We start from the raw sequence: 19,856 nt of genomic DNA, 5'->3' as shown, positions 1-19,856 counted from the left end.
GCATTAATATATGTCAGGAAGAAATCCTTCCACAGAAATATAACTTTTAATTTTTGGCATAAGATAATATACCCCCGGTTACAGTTGGCAGGCCTATGTCGACATATTCTACAAGCACCATCTTTTTCTTGAGCAGTTGTCTTCCCTTGCAACAGTCATGAGTGATAAGAGCGTCATGACTGCTATGGAACTAAAAGACGTCACGGTCACTGCAGAAACGCAGGCTAGTCTTCAACAGCAATTATGGGAGATCACTCAAACACCATGGAAATCCGGTATCCTTCCTAGTGCCAATCATCTGGCTCGGGCAAGAGCAAGCTTACCATCATGTCTTGCGAATGAGGGAGTGGGGTTTGAGGATGCGAAACAACATATCCTGAACGACATCGTCCCAGCTTTCAATGGAAGCAGTATAAGTCCCAACTACTATGGCTTTGTCACCGGAGGGATAACACCTGCGGCCCTATTTGCGGATAACATTGTATCTGCGTACGATCAAAATGTTCAGGTGCATCTGCCTGACCATTCTATCGCCACGGATGTTGAATCCAACGCTCTGGGTCTCCTTGTCGATCTTTTGCACCTGGAGCGAGCTGACTGGCATAACGGCATTTTCACCACTGGAGCAACGGCGAGTAACATCCTCGGCTTAGCCTGTGGGAGGGAATACGTACTGAATGTCGCTGCACGCAAGGCAGGAGTCCCCGAAGAAAGCGTTGGAGAGCATGGTTTGTATGAAGTCATACAGGCATCCGGATTGTCAGGAATTCAGGTTCTGTCAACATTACCGCATTCATCCCTAGTGAAGGCAGCTGGAATTCTGGGAATCGGTCGAGCAAATGTTAAGAACATTTGTCAAGAAAGTAATCCACTCCTCTTTGATATGGAAAATTTAGAGCGTGAACTAGCAAGGCCAGACAAGGCAAGTATCGTCGCTTTATCCTGTGGTGAAGTCAACACTGGACGTTTCGCGACGACCAGCATCGACGATATGCGAGAACTACGGAGATTGTGCGATAAGTACAGTGCCTGGCTACACGTTGACGGTGCCTTCGGAATTTTCAATCGCGTTCTAGATGACAGCCCAGAATTTGCTACCATCAAAAAGGGAGTTGCAGGCATAGAGCTGGCCGATTGTATTGCAGGCGACGGGCACAAATTTCTCAACGTACCGTATGACTGTGGCTTCTTCCTCTGTCGCCATCCTAATGAAGCTTTCAATGTGTTCCAGAATGCAAATGCGGCCTATCTGACAGGGAATAGCAACGGACCTCCCTCAATTCCCTCGCCATTGAACATCGGTATAGAGAATTCCAGGCGCTTCAGGGCGCTCCCTGTCTACACTTCACTTGTCGCTTATGGCAGAACTGGGTATCAGTCTATGCTCAAGAAGCAAATTCGATTGGCCAGGATGATTGCCGGATGGTTGTTTGATCACTCGGAGTACAATGTTTTACCGGAGGCTACTACTAAGGAGGAATTAATGGACCAAACTTTCATGGTTGTCCTGCTTAGCGCAAAGCAGGATGAGTTGAATAAGGTCCTTGCAGCCAAGATAAACGAGACATCTAAGATGTTCGTTTCTGGGACCTCCTGGCAAGGGCGACCGGCTTGTCGAATTGCCATCTCCAATTGGAGAGTTCAAGGAGACAAGGAATTTGAAATTGTGACAGATGTGCTGAAAAGTGTTGTTGAAGGAGGAACAACCAATTGAGCCTATGTGCGTATGTATTTTGAAACACGGGTACATCAGTACGCTTATATAGAAAATTCCCGGACTAGCCAATTCAATATGACAATGTACTTTAATGTGGAATAGTGATTGGATATAGTTGTTTCTTTGTCTCCAAATTGGCTTCAAATGCAGCATCACCGACGCCGGCCAGCACCGCCAGCATTTTCTCTCTCGGCAAGGCTAACTACCTCGCCGATTCCAGCCTCCTCCTGTTCATCTTCGAGAGCCATGACTTCTTCTCTGCTATCCCACCACTTCTCTTCTGCAATGTTGAATGCATCCTTGCGCAGTTCCTTAATATTCATCTCCGGCTCCAAGCCCTTTGCCTTTAACGTTTCAAGCAAAATCTTCTGCCACTCTTCAGAAGTACGGTTGAAGAACTCACGCAAGCTCTCGAAAGGTCGGGGAAGAGGCCTACTATCCTGTACAGATGGCTCTCCCTCTGGCTCCTCTACCTCGAGTTGTTCCATTTCTTGCGTCACAGACGGCACCGTTGTCTCTGTAGGAGCGGGGGAGGCAGTATCCAGTGACATCGCATCTTCCTCTTCATCTCCCTCCTCCTCTTCCTCATCATCTTCGTCGTCGTCCATTTCATCGTCGCTCTCTTCCTCCTCGTTAAGGAGATTCCAGTTCTCTGGTTCGTTATAGAAGATCTCCTTGACACCGTCAAGTTTGACGAGATCGATAGAGTACATGTCATTAAACGTAAATTCACGATCACCTTTCTCATAGGTACCTCCGAAGATGAACAGAGTATCATCTTGCACAGTGAGCTGTGCGTTGAACCGCATATGAGGCATTTCGAAGCGAACAATCGAAGGCTTCTCGGGCTTATCAGACTCCTCTTCAACTGGGGGAGTATTGAGTTCCATTTCATCGTCGTCATCCTGACTGCGAATGCCTTTCTTCGCCTCCAAAGCCCTAAGGTTCTGTAGCAGCTCCTCCTCATCAGCTTTAGTCCGGTCTCGGGACTTGACCTGATTTGCCTGTTTTTTGCCCTGTGCCCTTGGGCGCCGGAGACTCAATGGGAAAAAGCGGTTTCTGTCGGTATTCCAGGCATACAATGTATTGAAGAATTCACTGTCAATTCCCTCCTCACTGAGCTCCACATCATGGACACCACCAAACATGATGCCGCGACCCTTGTGATACGCCATAGTAGCACCTGCGCGAGGCGGGTTCGGGGCATTCGCAGGCTTCTTTCTGCGTTCCCAACGGATCGTGGGGGTTGCAGAGGCAGGAGCATCGGCAGCAGGTGGTGTGATTCGAAGAAGCCAGGTGTCCTGGTGAACCATAGGTTTCATGGTCATACGCTGAGCACCGCCCTTCATCTGTTTCCCTCCTACGCTAGTGGTGGCCTTCACACGGGAATAACCACCAAGGATGACTGCACCTGCTTCGTGAGGAAGGAAAGAGAAAGAAGAGCGAGGATCAGGTTTCTGTGATGCAGGGGGCAGTATAGGATTATACCAGGTATACTTCGAGCAGTCGTAAATCCACAAGTCTTGAAGATATTTAGTTTGCTGTGAGGTGTCCTGAAAACCACCAAAGAGGATGATGTAGTTCTTGACTCAAGTCAGCTTCAAAAGACTCATTGTCGTGAGATGTACATGATTCCCGGTAGGCAAACCTTGTAGTAAGTCATTCTATGGCCACTTCTGGCAGGAGGACCCTTGCCTTTGGTCTCAAGACGGGCCCATTCTTTCGTCGACGGGTCGAGATACCAAAAATCATTGTAATGATAGAAAGTACCTTGTTTTGGAGACGAGAACTCACCTAAATGGTTTAAAAGTCAGTAAGATGTCCATGAGCCAAGTAAGTATCCAAGTTTCATGCCTCCAAAAAGATATACGCCGCCAGTATTCCCACCACGGCACCAAGCATGTCCACTCCGAGGAAGAGGAGTATTGGGACTAGTGACCTCTTTCCATTCGCCTTTGTCAATATTGTACACAAAGAGGTTGTTGAAAAATGTAGCAAGAGTGCCATCAAAGTACTCTCCACCGAAGACCAACAGTTCGTTCCGATTTGAGGGGGACGCCAGCACAGTTGCGGAAGACCGAGGAGATGGTGGTCCCGAAACAACTTCAGTGACCTTGAGGAATTTAGCCTGCTCTTCAGCGTATTGCGCGAGGATGGCATCCAGATCCGCATCTTCTACATCGCTGTCTGCATCCCGACCCTTCTTGCCCTTAGATCTCTTTTCCTTTTGGGCAGCTTTCTTGTTCTGTTTCGCCGCAACACGTTCTTTGTGTTCGGCGGACTTCTTATTTTTCTTGCCCATGTTGTGAAATCACTTAGTTGTCTGTTTATAATGGCCCGATATGTTTATCGGATAGCGACACTCTATATGTATATAGACTGCCAATTCAATGGCGTTTTTAATGCGTGGGGTTGATAACGTTCTACAGCGCGGGGTTCAGAAAAAAAATTAATTCCCCTCGTTTGGTTACGTGTAAAACGAATACCATATCAAGTCCCTAATGTCTATAGATGTAAACTATTACAGACACAATACAGCTGGTAGTATGTCAGATCGATTGCCTCACGTAGCTTGCCAATAGTTGCTTGGTAATAGATATAATCAGTTGTTTTGGACTATGAATGATGAGTAGTGCATTGTAATCATCCATTGATTAAGCAGTTATGGAGAGCAGGGATCCATAAGATATATAAGCTAGGCGGACCGATAAGGTCTAATACAACAGCTCTGCAATTTGGGTACGTACCTCATAAAACACAATCTATAAAATAGCACTACCCATAAAGGAATAAATCTATATTGGGTACTATATCAATACCTGGCAGCTTGTGTCTATTCCAAGCATAGTTAAATATCTCAAGTATCATGACAATTCCTCGCCTACCTACGGAGTACTATGCTATGTATGGGTGGTACGGGGCTATACCTCTCAAATATACTCCATAAGGTAGTCTCACCGCCCAGGTGATAACGCGCCGGGACGCGTCCCTTTGTCTCTTCGGGCTATGGAATTCAGTGACATTTAGACGAAGAATATCGCAAATGCCTTGCACGAGAATAGGAGCAGAATCATGAAAGCGAAAATACGACCCTATGACTAGGCACAACTTGGAAGTTCATCTCAAATGGCTGTTGCAACAAGGCCCTTCGCTTTACCCCTCTTTATCGCCATCGGCACGCGAGAATCGCAACTCTATTCGAGAGAATCACACTCAAAATCGGCTGATTCCAGCGCTGCATGCAACGGGTAACCAAGTTCCAGAAATCGCAATTGGAGACTCCCAGCCATTACAGAAGAAACCTGTCGACAATGTAGAAAAAGATTTCGAGGTAGAATCGGACGAAGACATGGCACGATTGTTAATGGCTCCACAATCTGCGAGCAAACCTCGACTTTTCAGTCGTCCTACAGATGCTGTTAATAGGTCACCCTCGAAAGTGAATGGTCGTACACATGCTGAATCGCCTACGCGACGGCGGGAGGCGCTGAAGAGTCCGACAGTAAAAAGTATGGTCATTAATTTGCTAAAGTCTTTTCGGACAACTAATGATTAATGGAAAGGTACCCAAGGCGATACGCTTTCGTCATTTGACAGTGTTACCAAGACGATAGTGACGCCGTTCCGGACAAAACATAAGTTTGATGTCGAATCTTCGGCATTTGATATTGATACTATTGATTTGACGGGCGATTTCGACAAAACAACGACTTCACCAAGCATAGTAGATGAGTTTGGGGAACCGCACAGGCTACGGAACGAAGAGCCGCCCAATCGAAAAGACGCTATGGAGAAGCGAGGAAAGAAGCGCAAAAGCGAGGAATACATTTCTGATCTAGTATCCCCAAGAAAAAATGCCCCCAGGGTACGCTCACCTTTGCCCAATGGTGGGACTACAGATGCTGCCCCGTCCGGTTTGACGCGCTTGACCAAAACCTACATTACATCTTCCCCGACAAAGAGCTTCATTCGTGAAGCCCCATACTCTCATTCTAGCGTTTTGAACCAAATCATAGCCGATTCCGACGAAGACGGCGATGAAACTCTGTTTGACGATTTGATGAGTGACAATGATGCTCCCGTCATAAATAACGATAAATCTTTATATCCTGTGCTTCCTCAAGATACATCTGCGGAGAACGAAAGAAGAGAGAAGGTGGCAAAGAATGCAATACACCGTTCTCCACTGTCATCAGAAATGGATCTCACTTCATCTGTTACCGATACGTCCGTCAGCAAGACATTTACGAAAGCTGGTGATTCAGGCTTGACTTATGCTCTCGGGACACCAGGGTCCCAGCCTAAGAACAGCGATGTCACGAAGTTCTTAACTCTTTCCGATGAGATTTTGGATCAACGGATCTCGGGTTTCGAGGATACTCTAAGGAAGAATTCAGAAATCGTTTTTGAACAGGCTATGAAGGGCGAGCCAGCTCCTGGATTAATTGCTGAGAACAAGAGTATTACAGCTCGGATAGAAGCAATTAAATCCCTAAAGAACAAGAAGGCTGCCTATCACGCCTGCGAATCAACAAGAGACCAACTGAAGAAAGCACTAATGCAAGTTATTTCTCAAGGTGGTAGCCCAAATACAATGCCGGAAGAGCTCGAACAAAGCCGAAAAGCCACATTGCAGCTAGAGCAGATCGAGTCTGATATACAACGTCTCCTTGTACAAGCTGATCTTTTGTCGGCTTCCTCTTCAAGTAAAGGACCATCTCGGCAGGGCTCGGAGCGTTTGCAATCACCCCCTCGATCAGCTACAAACATGAACCCTAAGAAATCAGTCCATCCCCAGGATCTCGAAGCCATTGAGACTGCTTCTTCTAGACTTCCCTCAGGGCCGACCTGCCGTGTCTCTCAAGCTGACATACCAGCACGGGCAACCAACCCATCTTGCAGGAGCGCCGGCTCTTGGTCTAAAACTTTTGACTATGATGAACCAATGATCAGCGATGATGACCATGCTTTTACTCGTACCATGGGATCTCCGGTTCGGGCGGAGCAGTTTGATGAATTTGACTTAGACGCTGATGACGAGGAAATGCTTGAGGCAGCGGGGTTTCTTGACGATGGCTACTCGGTTTCAACAGCTAGTAATAGTCTCCAGATACGCAAGGTCTTTGCTGAAACCTCCGGAAACGTTGCCCGCACTCCTACTACACAGAAGTCGCAGACCCACAATGGCCTATGGCATCATCACCCGTGGTCAAAGGATGTTAAAAGCGTTTTGAAGGATCGTTTCCATCTTCGAGGCTTCCGCCTTAACCAACTCGAAGCCATCGATGCTACCCTGAGTGGGAAAGACACGTTTGTTCTAATGCCGACAGGCGGAGGAAAGTCATTGTGTTACCAGCTGCCTTCTATCGTCAAGAGTGGAACGACCAGAGGAGTCACAATAGTCATTTCGCCATTGTTGAGTTTAATGCAAGATCAGGTGTATCATTTGCGCCAGCTCGAGATAAAAGCGTATTTGTTGAACGGTGAGACGCAGAAGACAGAACGACAATGGATAATGAGTACACTATCGAGCTCCGACGCAGAAGGTCATATCGAGCTGTTATATATCACGCCCGAGATGGTCAACAAGAATCAAACCCTCATCCGCAACTTGGAAAGGCTAAACAATAGGCATCGACTTGCGCGCATTGTGATAGATGAAGCTCACTGCGTGAGTCAATGGGGACATGACTTCCGTCCTGATTATAAGGAACTTGGGGGCCTTAGGGCTCAGTTGCCCGGTGTTCCAATGATGGCTCTGACAGCTACCGCCACAGAGAACGTGAAGGTAGACGTCATCCACAACCTTAAAATGGAAGGCTGCGATATCTTTACCCAGAGCTTTAACAGACCAAACTTGACATACGAAGTGAGGCAGAAGAAGAAGGGTAACGAGCTTCTGGCTAGTATAGCCGATACGATCAAATCATCTTATCATAACAAATCCGGCATTGTTTATTGCCTTTCGCGTGATACGTGCCAGAAGGTCGCCAAGAGCCTTCGGGACGATTACCGCATCAAAGCGGAACATTATCATGCTGGTATGAAGCCGGACGAGCGAGCCGAAGTTCAACAGCGTTGGCAGGCTGGGAGGAGCCATGTCATAGTGGCGACGATCGCCTTCGGTATGGGTATTGATAAACCGGATGTACGTTTCGTGATCCACCACAGCCTCCCCAAAAGTTTAGAAGGCTATTACCAAGAAACTGGCCGAGCTGGCCGAGACGGGAAGCGTTCGGGTTGCTACATGTATTACTGTTACAGGGACTCGATGACCATTACTCGCATGATTGACAGCAGCGATGGTAGTAAGCAACAGAAGAACCGGCAGCGACAAATGCTACGCAATGTTGTGCAGTTCTGTGAAAACAAAAGCGACTGCCGAAGAGTCCAAATCCTCGCATATTTCAACGAGCATTTCCGTCGAGAGGACTGCAATGCTTCCTGTGATAATTGCAAGTCGGACTCTGTCTTTGAACTCCGTGACTTTTCTCAACACGCGGCCTCTGTAATCAAGGTTGTTCGATATTTCGAGCAGTCAAAAGAGAATGTGACATTGTCGTACTGTGTGAACATTTTTCGAGGAAGCGCAAAAAAATTTAGGTCTCCTCAGCACAGACAGGCACCGGGGTACGGAGAGGGATCTTCCCTAGAAATGGGAGAGGCGGAAAGACTTTTCTATCACCTTCTTAGCGAGGGAGCTCTGTTCGAAGAAAATGTGGTCAACGGCAGTAGATTTGCTGTGCAGTACATCAAGCTTGGACGTCGTGCCCCTGATTTTGAGAGTGGCCGGCGTCAATTACAGCTTCATGTCAGAGTTTCACCACACAAAAAAGCTCAACCCTCTCGGAGTGTAAATCGGAAGGATTACCATCCTCAATCCACAAATGTCTCATCACCTGTTCAAGCGGCGAACCAACGCCACTTAGCCCGTTATCGATATGAAGCAAACTCTGACAGTGATAGAGATAGTGATGGCTTCGAGAGGATCCGTATCGCTGGCAAGCCAAGACGCGATAAACCGTTTACTCCAGGTCCACCAATTACTCAAGATGCCAGGTTTGACCGGCTTGACCCGCTCCATAAAGCTGTAGCGGAGGATTTCATGGTTTATGCCAAGAATTACTGCCAGGATGTGAGGATTTCTCTTCATCTTGTTAAGTTAAAAAGACATTGCTGACTTATTTTAACAGCTTGTACTCAAGAAAGGCCTTCGCAATCAGCCCTTCACAGACGGGGTGCTGCGGGAGATGGTCATAGCCTTCCCCAAAGGTGAGGAACACCGGTAGCCATTGGTAGTGGGACGCAATACTGATATCGAGCAGACCTGTCAGAGCTTTCCAGAATTCCCGGCATAGATAAGGACAAGGTTAATCGGTACGGTGCTCAGATACTCAAGCTCGTACGAGATACGCAACGCCGGTATGCGGAGTTGAAAAAGGATCGTGATGACGCCGATGGTGTTGTTCCAGACCCCAATCACCACAACGTCATCAATCTCACCAGTGACAGCGAAGAGTATGATGACGGTGATATTCTAGACGATGCCTCAAACCTTGATATGGATAACAATGTTATCTCTAGTCGGTACTTCACCACCGAACCAATCCCAGAAGATGACTCGTCTGATGGCCCTGGGGGAGCTAGCAGCTCCAAACCTCGGAAGCGTCAAGCTACCAAGCGGACTCGTCGAAAGAGCGCTGGCGAATCCAAACCCCGGAACAAAACCCCACGACCCAGAAAGAAAACCGCCAGCCGCGCTGACAGCCGCCCTCCCCGGAAAGGCTCAAAAGCAAAAGAACCCATGTCCCGGATAGGAATGATGCCTATCTAGGATCTTTATATATCTATTTTCATGTTCTTTACGATGATGTTAATGGTATATTGAAGAGCGTGGGGGCATAATTTCACTAATGGTCTACTGCATCAGGTGCATCCACCGGCGTTGAATTGGAATTCTGACTACCCTCTTTTGTACTTTATTATGAGGACTTGACGAAGCGATTATGTGAATATATACTCGTACTAAACGCATGTAGCTGGGTTTTTCTCATGTCCTTTCACGCATTCTTTTTCTTAACTCATTGCATCTATAACCGTATATAGCCTTAAGTCGTATGTGTCCCAAAAGACATTGGTCGGTAATTCCTGGAGTTTGGTAAAAGCTGGACTGTGCATCAATATCAACTATTGAGAGCAGTCATTCAATCGTTCAACGAACGCCCGAAATCTATCAACCTCAAACGTCTGGCATCGCGTGGATGGAATTGAGCTACTTTAGCTCTTACAAGGAATCGGGCGGCGGCAGACTCTCGGGGAAGGTCAATGTAGGAGGTACCCGCATCGAGTAACGAGGTGAGCAGCTCATGCATCTCAGCAGCCGCTGCTTCGCGTCGATTTGACGGGTTCCGTTCTTGATTCTCTCCTTGAGACGTTTGACCCCTGACGAGTTCATCTATTCGGCGCTGGCCGCTATCATGGTTCGCTGCCGAAGCTTTCGGTTTTTTGGGCTTACCATGACTTGTATAGCCCCTCTCCAATGTCTCATCAGAAACACTCATGGCATCTCCCGCAGTCGGACCACCGAGATCTTCTGCAGCGAGCATGGGTGCCAAAGTTTCATCAATAAAATTGTGGAGAGAGGTTTGGAGCTCTTCCGTCGCCTTGTCAAGCTCCTCCTTCTTTTCCTGCTGCTGATCGACAAGATCATGCGCTAGTTGAGACGGTGACTTCTGCTCCTTCTTGGCTTGTTGTTCACGGATACGAGCTATCCGTTTTTGTAGTCCATCATTGATGGCTTGGGCATCACGCAGATTTGCCTCTTCAACTTTCAAACGTTGGCGGTTGGTCGAAAGCTTATCTGCTGTCATCGTGACAGATAACTTGCTCTCCTTGACCAACCGAGATATCTCCTCGACCGCAAGCAAGGATGGCAGAGGAGACCCAGAGCTTGGGAGCTTTGTTTCCGATCCCAGGAGAGAGTCATATGCTTTCTTGGCTCTCCTAACTTGCGAAACGCGAGAAGAAGGGTCCGCGCCGATCTTAGAAAGATCAACCGCGTTGACCGAGCGGAGCTGTTGCGCGCATCAGTATCGCGTCTCTGTTTCTAAATTTGTTCGCTCTTCGGCTTGCATACCTTGCGCAAATCATCTTCTTGGCGTTTAACTTGCTCTTGAAGATTTTTCAGGGTCTCATCCAGCTTCTTGTTATACGCCTGGAGAGTGGCCGGGCTGATTTGTTGATCATAACTCTCTTCGGCTTTCTCCCGTTTCACTGCGAAACGCTGGATCTTATCAACGGTCTCCTGAGGTACATCCATAGGGATAGATAGACGGTGCAGCACGATCTAGATGAAACACGGGTTGGGTGTCGAAGCTTGGAGAAAGTCCACACAAGCAAGGCCACAGAGTCCAGGTCAATACCAGTTTTTCTGAATCACAGTAACGTGAAAGGAGATACTTTGATATTCACGTATTGCTTGGGTTGTTTTCTATGCCCTCCCGCACGTGATAATGACGGGTGGGTAGACTATACCCAAGGAAGGCTAGCGTGATCCCGTGCCACCGTTTCGCCTCAATCACACCTTAACCTCATCTCTTCACCGCGACATCGCGACTTCCTCCCCTCCATCCATCATCGTCACCTTCTTCCCTTTGCTTGGCATCTTCAGCTCTGTCGCAACGGTGGAGTCGACTGCCTGTCTTTGTTACTTGGCTCCTATCCGCTGTTTTAGCGTTTGTTCAAGCCCCTTTTAGCCCGGCGCGTGGCAGACTATCTCTGTGTTCTTACACCCTGCGACGATCAGAAACGTTGTGTTTTCTTTGGAGGAAAAGGGATAGTACAGATTTAGCAACTGAACTTTGCTCTCATATTCTCCCTTTGCCCACGCTGCAGCCTGTCAGCTCCCATTCACGTTCGGACCCTGAATCCTCACCACCACTATCACCGTCTACATCTCTCCGTTTTATCGTGCCCGATCCGATCTTCTCTTCTCTTCTTCTCTCTTTCCTAGCATAGCTTTGCACACGCGAAGCTTTCTGCTCAAATCCAAGGCCCGTGATTCCCAGCATCTTCACTCTTCCAACGGCTATCCTTCCTCAACATCACTTCTTCCATCACTGTGCACGATTACCACCAGCATTCCTAGTCATTTCAAGCACCAGATTCCCTCTCCCGATCGCCAGCACCAGCAAGTCTTATTGGGAACTCCTGGTGTACATAGTCGATCAAATAAAGCAGAAAGAAAAGAAAAAGAAAAGGCTATTTTGATACTTGGACTTCCTGCGTAAGTGAAGCAAGACTGCACAGTTGAGAAGCAATATGTCTGCCTCTCCATCCGCTTTGCAATCCACCAAGCGTCCCTTGGAGGACCCTTCCTCGCCATCAGGTCCCAATGATCAACCGGAGGCCAAGCGTCCTGCTTTGGACAAAGTAGTAAAGGGCGATGAGTCCGAGGCGTATGCGGAAGTGAAGACTGAGTCCTCAGGTGTGCCCAGCGCCAGTGCCGATGGCCAAGGCGATACCGTTGTGCCTGATGCTCCTAATGCGAAGGGCACTAACCCTGAAACCCAGCCTATCCAGTCCACTGCGTCCCATGCCGAAACTGGCTCTCAATCCGAACAGCATCGTCCCCAAGACGAGTCAAGCTGGATCCATATTCGGGCTGTAATTTCTAGCCAGGAGGCTGCTACCGTTATTGGTAAAGGTGGGGAGAATGTATCACAGATCCGTCGTCTCTCCGGCGCCAAGTGCACTGTCAGCGATTACTCTCGTGGGGCAGTGGAACGTATCTTGACTGTCAGTGGTCCACAGGACGCTGTTGCTAAGGTTGGTTATATGCATCCTTGCTACTTAGCTGAAGTCTAACTGGACTTGCTAACTGGGCTTTAGGCTTTTGGTTTGATCATTCGTACCCTAAACAATGAACCCCTTGATGCTCCTTCCACTGCCCAATCCAAGACATACCCCTTGCGTTTGTTGATCCCCCATATCCTCATTGGCTCCATTATTGGCAAGGGTGGTGGCCGTATTCGTGAGATCCAAGAGGCCTCTGGTGCTCGTCTTAACGCTTCAGACGCTTGTCTTCCCCTGTCCACTGAGCGGTCCCTTGTAATTCTGGGTGTTGCAGATGCAGTTCACATTGCCACCTACTACGTTGCTGTGACGCTGGTTGAGCAGCTCACGGAACGATTTGGCGGGCCGGCAGCGTCTGCCTATGCTACTCGCAGTGGCGGGCCTGCTGGAGCTGTGCCCGGTGGTATGCAGGTTGTCCCTTATGTTCCTCAGCCCGCTGGCGGTCAATATGGTCACCCTGATACCTTCAAGCGCCACCACCCACACCCCAACCGGGCTGCTGCGGGTGCATATGGCGTTCCTTATCTTCACGGACAGCCCGCTCCCGCCCCTGTAGCTCAGCCTGCCATGCACTATGGTGGTGCACCTCAGCCGTATGCTGGCGCGGGCCCTCACCAGCCTGCCCCTTATGGCGCCCCCCAGGCTGCTCCCGCACGCGGTGGTCCGACTCCGGTCGCCCCTGTTGGCGGAGCTATGCCCGGTCAACCACTGACTCAGCAGATCTATATCCCCAACGACATGGTGGGTGCTATTATCGGCAAGGGTGGTGCTAAGATCAACGAGATCCGTCACCTTAGTGGCAGTGTGATCAAGATCAACGAGCCACAGGAGAACAGCAACGAGCGTCTGGTGACTATCACAGGTACCCAAGAGTGTAACCAGATGGCTTTGTATATGCTTTACTCCCGACTTGGTTAGTCTCGACTCCCGGATTATTCTCTACTATCTCATTACTAACTAGCAATACAGAAAGCGAAAAGCACCGTATCTAAGCGGAGGAATGAGTCTACGAGCTTGCTTAATCTGTTTTCTTTCTTCCAGGAGCATATGGGATTTCCTTTTTTTCTTTACTTCCTTTCCTTTCTTTTTGCCTTGCTCAAAAGCCGTCTGTCCATGGTGACTTTAATGATTCGTTTCGGGTATATGCCTTCCAAGTTGTAATTTATGGAAAAGCGCTGTCCGTCAACATTCGTTGTACACAATTATCACCAATCTAACGTAATTCAACTCACAACCCCATTCACAACCACCTCAAACCTTCCTAAAAGAAACATGCTTCATCCCCAAAGGCGGCACAGACGGAATCACCTTCTCCCTAATAGGCGCAATCGTTCTCTTAAACTCCTCCGTCTCCCTCGCAGCCTTATGCACATCCACCGACTCCCACCCCACAGCCAAAAGATGCAACACCGCCTGTCCAGACGGACTCTTCTCATGCTCCAACGTACCAGGCCTCTCCACCTGCGCCATAGCCCACGACTTGGGCCGTCCACCCTCAGGCAATTTCTCCGTCAGCGCAGCCCGGAACTCAATCAGATCGGCATTGAGCTTCTTTTGCTCGTCGGGCGTCAGGGAACTGGGGACGGTGAGCGCGACCAGCTCCGTGACGGGGTTGGTGGTTAGGGACTCGGTTTCGGTGATCGATGGTGTGAGTGTCGCGAAGATGACGCTCACTTGCGTGTTGGGTTCGATGTATGGGGCTAGGAATTGTGGTTGAATTCCTTCGTGCGCGTCGGCCCAGTCTGTGGTATCTGTTTAGTTACGTGTTTCCTTTTTTTGTCTTGGGTAGGATTTCCTCTTTCTTTTTTTTACCTTTGGGGAGAGGGAGAGGGAGAGGTGGTGGGAACTTACTAACTACCCATACTACGATGTTCTCGTCCTCTACTGTTCTGCCCCATGCTGAGCTTTTATATCCGCTTTGGTGCTTGGCTGTTTGGAAGAGCTGGAGTAGTGCTTGGCCTTCTTCGTTTGAGGGGTCCTCGGGTTTTACTGAGGACTTGAGCTGGAAATGAATGAATTCGCTGACTGGGAGAGCCATGTTGGGTTGTACTTTGATTGGCGGGGTTGTTGGAGCTTTGTACGATATGATATGGTGGGTTCCAGTTTAAGACCGGACCAACTCGACTTGGCGGGCTCAAAAAGTTTCTCTATATCGTGGAGGAACTGTCTAGTAGAGATAAACCCGGGCTTTTGGGGGTAAAAGACAGCAAGAAAACAAATTGCCTTGAAATCATGTCACCTTGCGGGCGATGATGTCAGTGTCAGCGCCTCAGTCATCAAGGCCGCAGTTCCCCACCCTAATAAAATCAGATGTTCAACAGTGATAGTACTGGGGTTATTATAAAGATCACATCATTAATGAAAACATCACTGGCGGGTCAATATCCAGACCGATATGCCAATCAAACAGCGACTAATGCTATGTACAGAGAAAATAGCCAATTGCTCCCCACGCCCATGTCCCGCTCTTTTTAGGATTGTTCATATCATGAATCGGAGACAAAGCAGAATTCAAACATGCACTTCTACAGGTCATCAACACTCCTAACCTTCGACTTCTTCTCACTAATTGCCTTCTTCAGGTTTCCAACAATATGTTGCCTGCGTTGCACCTTTGCCTTCCATTGCGCACTTTCTTCCTTGCTAGCAAGATCGCCAACGCCTTCCACGCTTCGAAGGCGGCTAGCGCGAGCTGACCCGTTGATGCTAGACCGGAAGCGAGCAGCGGAATCTGGTGTGTGATATGCACTGAGGGGACCATCAATAGAGCCCCGCGAGCCTGGTGTCGTAGGGAGTCTGCCCACAGACTTTTTAGGGGTTGCAAATGGCGACCCCTCACGGCTTGCTGGCGACGCAGCCGTGTCAATACCCAGCTTCTTCAGCTGTACTTCTAGGAAATCAATATCGCTGCTTTTGCTTTCAGCCATGTTCATCATAGTAGAAATGGTTGATGTGACTGCTTCGACAGTTGGTCGTTTAACAGACTGGCGTGAAGCGCTGTCAGAGCGAGGGGCCTCGGCAATCTTCGCCCGTAGGAGAGACACGGCGGACTCCAGATCTGTTAGTCTTGCCTGGATATTGGTATATGCTGTCCGAAGGTCCTGTTGCAGGTTTGCTTGCTCTGACGACAGTGGTGCGGAAACGATTGCAGCGGAGTCTGTGTGGGCATCCAGTGTCTTCCGAATACTAGCACATTGGCCTCGCAGTGTGAGTATATCTTTGCTCAATAGTTCTCGACAGTCCTCGAGCTTCTTCTCCACTCCTTGGACTCGTTGTTTCTCAAGCTCGCCGGCAAGCATGACAAGGGCATCGTCAAGCTGCTCAATTTCAGAAAGACGTAGCTTTTCGTCCAGAAGATCCGCTGGGTGATCACCTTGCAACACATTGACCCAATCAGAATTACTGGATGATTGTTGGTACATAAGGAAAGCGGACAAGGACCGCGCGTTGATGCCTAGCGTATCTACCATAGAATTGATATCACGGTATAGTCGTTCAATTTGGCCAGGGATGCCTGGCTTACTCGTCTGACCAGTGTAGTCTTGATGAGGGAGGAAAGGATCGAGGGTAGGCACAGGTTCTATGGGCCGAGCAAGGTCGGCACGAAGCCTCTCGTCTTCGTCATCGTCTGAAAGCGACAGTGTCTCCTCCTGTTGTCGTTGCGCTTGGAGCTTCTGTTGGGCTTGTGCTTCCTCGATAGCCTGGGCCGAATGCTGTCGGAATTGATTTTCACGTTTCGCTAAATCACCGAGAGTAGCTTTACGTGCAGCAAGGGTGCTGCCTGGAGCTTGCGGCTTGAACAAACTCTTTGGGGCGCCATTTCGTACTGGACTAGGCGACCTAGGGAAATCGCGATTTGTCGAGGGCGCTGGAGGTAAGAAAGGTTTCCGAACTTCCCCAAATAATTGCCGTGGCGGTTGGTTCAAAGTCTGGCTAGATTGGGATACTCCCGTGAATAACCCACCCGCTGAAGTTTTACCAGAAAACCCAGCCCCAAACGAACTTTCTGGTGATATCTCTGGAGTTTCTGCCTCAGATTCTTCTTCCTGTTGCTCGGCTTCATCTGCAACATCCTCACCACTATCAGCGAAATCAGACTCGTCTTCCTCATCGCTCAATTCCTTCTCGGATTCATCTGCTTCTGCTTCTGAGTCATCAGGGACAGGGCCCGGAACCTCTGCAGGAGTGGGCGACGGCTTCGCTGCAGTAAAATCAGGAGGAAGAGGTGCCTCTTCGGGTTCGGCTTCCGCAAGGGCCTCTTTCTTAGATTCCAAAGTAAAGTCAGGAGGTAGCGGCGGCTCTCCTCCGTCATCTTGCGGAGCTGGCTTCAATTGTGTAGTGAAGTCAGGAGGAAGAGGTGCGTCGTCGATGGAGCTCTTAGAAACGTTGGAGGACGCGGAAGTATCACCAGGTCCATAGGAGGCCTTGCTTGTTGGGTCGGGAGGCAGCGGTGGCTCTCCTGAAGCATCAGGAGTCTTCTGATCATCAACAAGCTCCTCCTTTTTTAAGGGTGGGCTGGCAATAGGCGTTTTGTCTGATGGTGGAGACAGTGGGGTTGATGCTTGCTTATCAGAATTGCCGAGAATCGAAAAGGGAGATTTGTTCGTCTGAGTTGCACCAAAGGGCTGCTGAGGTTGGTTGGGAGTACCAAAGAGCGACGAAGGTGCAGGTGTGTTAAGTTTGGTCGGCGCTCCAAACAATGAGGGCGCTGGCGGATTGGCTTCCGGTTTCTGCTGCTGGGCGGCGGTTGGTTCATCTTCCATGTCGTCCATGGACTCTGTGGGCGGGCTAGCTTTAGTAGGCGTAGAAACCATCTCATCGAAAGATCCAAATAGCCCGCCAGAAGGTCTCTCCGGTTTGGGGCCATCATTGATAGCAGTACCGTCGCCCTTAAACGAGGACTCCAATTTGAACCCACTCGGGGGAAGACCGAACGGGTTCTTTGCCGGTTCTTTTTTTTGAGAACCAAAAGCTGTGCTTGTATCAGTCTGGTTACCAAACACCGATGATCCGGAAGGCTTCGAGAAAGGGCTTTCTCCAGTCGTCTTCGCGAAGGGCGATTCTCCCGCTGGCTTAGATGCCGCAAGCCCAGCAAAACCTCCCGAACTAGCAAATGAACCGAAGCCACCTCCAGAAGTAGCACCCGGAGTTCCGAGTGAGAAGGAACTAAATCCCTTCCCAGGTGTCGATGGTTGTCCAAAGGCCGATGTGCCCATAGATCCGAAACTGGATTTACCAAATTGGGCTGACCCACGGTTTATTGCACTCGGAGTGCCGAAGGAAGGACCCGCCTGAGATCCTATCTGAGACGTGGCTCCAAATGAAGGTGCCCCAAATGTAGGTTGTGAGCGGCTTCCTAATGTCGAAGGACTGCCAAATGCCGGTGCGGCAGAGGGCTTTCCAAACGGAGAAGATGCCCCCAGTGCAGATGAACTGCCGAAAGCGGACTGTCCAAACGCAGGCTGTTTAGGCGGCTGCGGTTGCGCCTGCTGCTGAGGCTGGGGCTGGGCTACGGAGGCCAAGCCATGATAGGGGAGCTTTTGACGAATAGACTCGGAGTATATGAACCACCATGAGCAGAGGATACCTTCATTGTTGAGAAGCAAGAGGTTCGGCAAGGGAGTTGAGCTTTCAGAGATATCTTCGCCTGCAATTGGGGAGACAACAATTTCTGTGCTGCTCAGGTCGATTCCCAGACCAATCACTGAAGTCTCCTCACCGGAGTCCGTAAGTGGAGGAGAGGCCCTTTTTGTGTCGTCACTAAGTTCAGTCGTGGTGAACAAATCTATGGTGGCCTTGGCTGTATCACCACTTGCCAATGGTTGCTCCGACCTCGTCACAAGGCCAATATCGCCGGACGCGGTAGAAGAAATAATTAAAACATCCTTCAGGTGTGGCTTATAGTCTCTGAGACGTGCAATGAACTGGTATGCCGGGGCGCGTTTAACTCCGAAAGGAAAACACAGTTCAGGCAGCTTTCGGATCAGAAACGGTGCCTGTTTTCTTCTTGTGATAACGTAATAAGAAGATGGAGGCGTTTGACCGGATTCATCCTCGGCATCATTAGGCGTATACACCATCAAGAAGATGTCGTTCTCTAACCAAGCAATAGACGACACTATATTCGGTCAGCTAATTGAGAGCCTATGAGATGTGGCATTGAGCGTTACCATGGCAGTTTCCTTCTAGATCAGACGGACGTGGTATCAAGTCTTTCTGAGTACCATCGGGGGTCATTTGGTAACCAGTTCCATCAGCAAGTCCAGCAACGAGTTGCTTCCCCTTGTTACTCCAGCAAACGGAGCTCACACCGGTCTTCAAGACATTGCCATTTGGCCCCGAAACTAGGTTTCCCGCCTTAAGATTGGCAACCAGGAGCTCGCCATTAGTCGTGATGAGCGCGACAAGCGACGAATGCGCCTCATCCGATGGCGGCGCAGGATTCGGAGCAAGGGATCGAAAAGTGGCGCCATTCGTTGGGATAGACAAGGCTGGTTGCGCATTGCCCGTTGTCAAACTAGTAGTCTCGTAAACCAGAAGCTGAGAGCTGTTCTCTGTGGCTAGGATTAGAGCGTCATCACCTGACGCGAAGGCTACATGCGTGGGACGTGCAGGAAGGGGTATCGTTGCTTGTGGTTGAAAGGGTTTTGTTTTGGCCTTGTCTTCGGTGGGAGCGGAAATAGCTTTCCTGACTGCGTCGGAGGAGGCAACTGCTAATGAGTCGGGACCCGCACCGACTATGACACCTTTTGTGGGTGCGACAGCTAGAAGTGAGGATGATGGAGCCGGAAGGGCATTGTCAGGCCAAGGGGTGGGAAGTAATCGAACGTTGCTGTCGCTTGAGACACCTTTGAAACCGACTTCCTGTATTCAGAGTTAGTTCGTTTGCGGATATCTAGAACATATGACGGGCATAAGAGCGCGACGGACCTCAGCAGAGACGTCTGGGAGCTCAGGGCCTAGTTCCGCTGGAATATTGCCGCCAGCGGGGCTGGACGCCCCGAAGCTGAAAGCCATTCTTAATTTGTCTAAATCGGCAGATATTGAACGGGGACGGTCGCCTAATGATGCTCTGCTCTTTGGAGCATGGGGAGAAGGGGGGCTCTGTGGTGAAGATGAAAATGAGCGACGCTGGAGTGCTTGGGGACTCCGGTTAAAAAGCTGCCAAGTGCGCGCAAAAATCTTGAATACCTCCCCTCAAGGGAAGGGAGAATTATAAAGAGGGAGAGGATGGGTATACTACAGAGTAAAATCTGTACACAGGAACCGAGTGTTGTAAACAAAA

The 19,856-nt window shown here is 49.4% G+C and overlaps 8 protein-coding genes across 8 annotated transcripts; 3 read left to right on the top strand and 5 right to left on the bottom strand.

Moving 5' to 3' along the window:
- Window positions 1-157: 157 nt before the first annotated feature.
- Window positions 158-1,714, top strand: F9C07_2891 (putative tyrosine decarboxylase; the record flags this gene model as incomplete). The annotated part of the gene is made up of 1 exon (XM_041284724.1): window positions 158-1,714. The coding sequence occupies one exon, from the start codon at window positions 158-160 to the stop codon at window positions 1,712-1,714; it is 1,557 nt and encodes a 518-aa protein (XP_041142769.1).
- Window positions 1,715-1,791: 77 nt separating this feature from the next.
- Window positions 1,792-4,415, bottom strand: F9C07_1242917 (uncharacterized protein). Its single transcript, XM_071507831.1, has 3 exons — window positions 3,572-4,415; window positions 3,366-3,511; window positions 1,792-3,300 (listed from the first exon to the last, which is right to left on the bottom strand). Exons 1-3 carry the CDS (start codon window positions 4,017-4,019, stop codon window positions 1,870-1,872), a joined length of 2,025 nt encoding a protein of 674 aa, XP_071363787.1. The 5' UTR covers window positions 4,020-4,415; the 3' UTR covers window positions 1,792-1,869.
- Window positions 4,178-11,269, top strand: F9C07_2277478 (uncharacterized protein). Its single transcript, XM_041289678.2, has 5 exons — window positions 4,178-5,226; window positions 5,281-8,852; window positions 8,911-8,989; window positions 9,043-10,793; window positions 10,856-11,269. Exons 1-4 carry the CDS (start codon window positions 4,812-4,814, stop codon window positions 9,549-9,551), a joined length of 4,575 nt encoding a protein of 1,524 aa, XP_041142767.1. The 5' UTR covers window positions 4,178-4,811; the 3' UTR covers window positions 9,552-10,793; window positions 10,856-11,269.
- F9C07_2894 (uncharacterized protein) lies at window positions 9,922-11,036 on the bottom strand (the record flags this gene model as incomplete). Its single annotated transcript, XM_041289668.2, has 2 exons — window positions 9,922-10,791; window positions 10,854-11,036. 2 exons carry the CDS (start codon window positions 11,034-11,036, stop codon window positions 9,922-9,924), a joined length of 1,053 nt encoding a protein of 350 aa, XP_041142766.2.
- F9C07_2277476 (uncharacterized protein) lies at window positions 11,270-14,818 on the top strand. The gene is made up of 3 exons (XM_041289677.2): window positions 11,270-12,544; window positions 12,608-13,484; window positions 13,541-14,818. Exons 1-3 carry the CDS (start codon window positions 12,038-12,040, stop codon window positions 13,561-13,563), a joined length of 1,407 nt encoding a protein of 468 aa, XP_041142765.1. The 5' UTR covers window positions 11,270-12,037; the 3' UTR covers window positions 13,564-14,818.
- F9C07_2895 (uncharacterized protein) lies at window positions 11,316-11,787 on the bottom strand (the record flags this gene model as incomplete). The annotated part of the gene is made up of 2 exons (XM_071511029.1): window positions 11,316-11,418; window positions 11,639-11,787. The coding sequence occupies 2 exons, from the start codon at window positions 11,785-11,787 to the stop codon at window positions 11,316-11,318; spliced, it is 252 nt and encodes an 83-aa protein (XP_071363786.1).
- On the bottom strand, window positions 13,823-14,609 carry F9C07_2897 (uncharacterized protein; the record flags this gene model as incomplete). The annotated part of the gene is made up of 2 exons (XM_041289667.1): window positions 13,823-14,313; window positions 14,423-14,609. 2 exons carry the CDS (start codon window positions 14,607-14,609, stop codon window positions 13,823-13,825), a joined length of 678 nt encoding a protein of 225 aa, XP_041142764.1.
- F9C07_2277474 (putative nuclear pore complex subunit Nup159) lies at window positions 14,819-19,624 on the bottom strand. Its single transcript, XM_071510245.1, has 3 exons — window positions 19,481-19,624; window positions 18,742-19,435; window positions 14,819-18,689 (listed from the first exon to the last, which is right to left on the bottom strand). The coding sequence occupies exons 1-3, from the start codon at window positions 19,586-19,588 to the stop codon at window positions 15,097-15,099; spliced, it is 4,395 nt and encodes a 1,464-aa protein (XP_071363785.1). The 5' UTR covers window positions 19,589-19,624; the 3' UTR covers window positions 14,819-15,096.
- Between the last annotated feature and the right edge of the window lie 232 nt (window positions 19,625-19,856).

Source organism: Aspergillus flavus, chromosome 2 (genome assembly GCF_009017415.1).
Source record: "Aspergillus flavus chromosome 2, complete sequence".
NCBI classification, from domain to species: Eukaryota; Fungi; Ascomycota; class Eurotiomycetes; order Eurotiales; family Aspergillaceae; genus Aspergillus; species Aspergillus flavus.
This window is presented reverse-complemented; position numbering and strand designations above follow the sequence as displayed.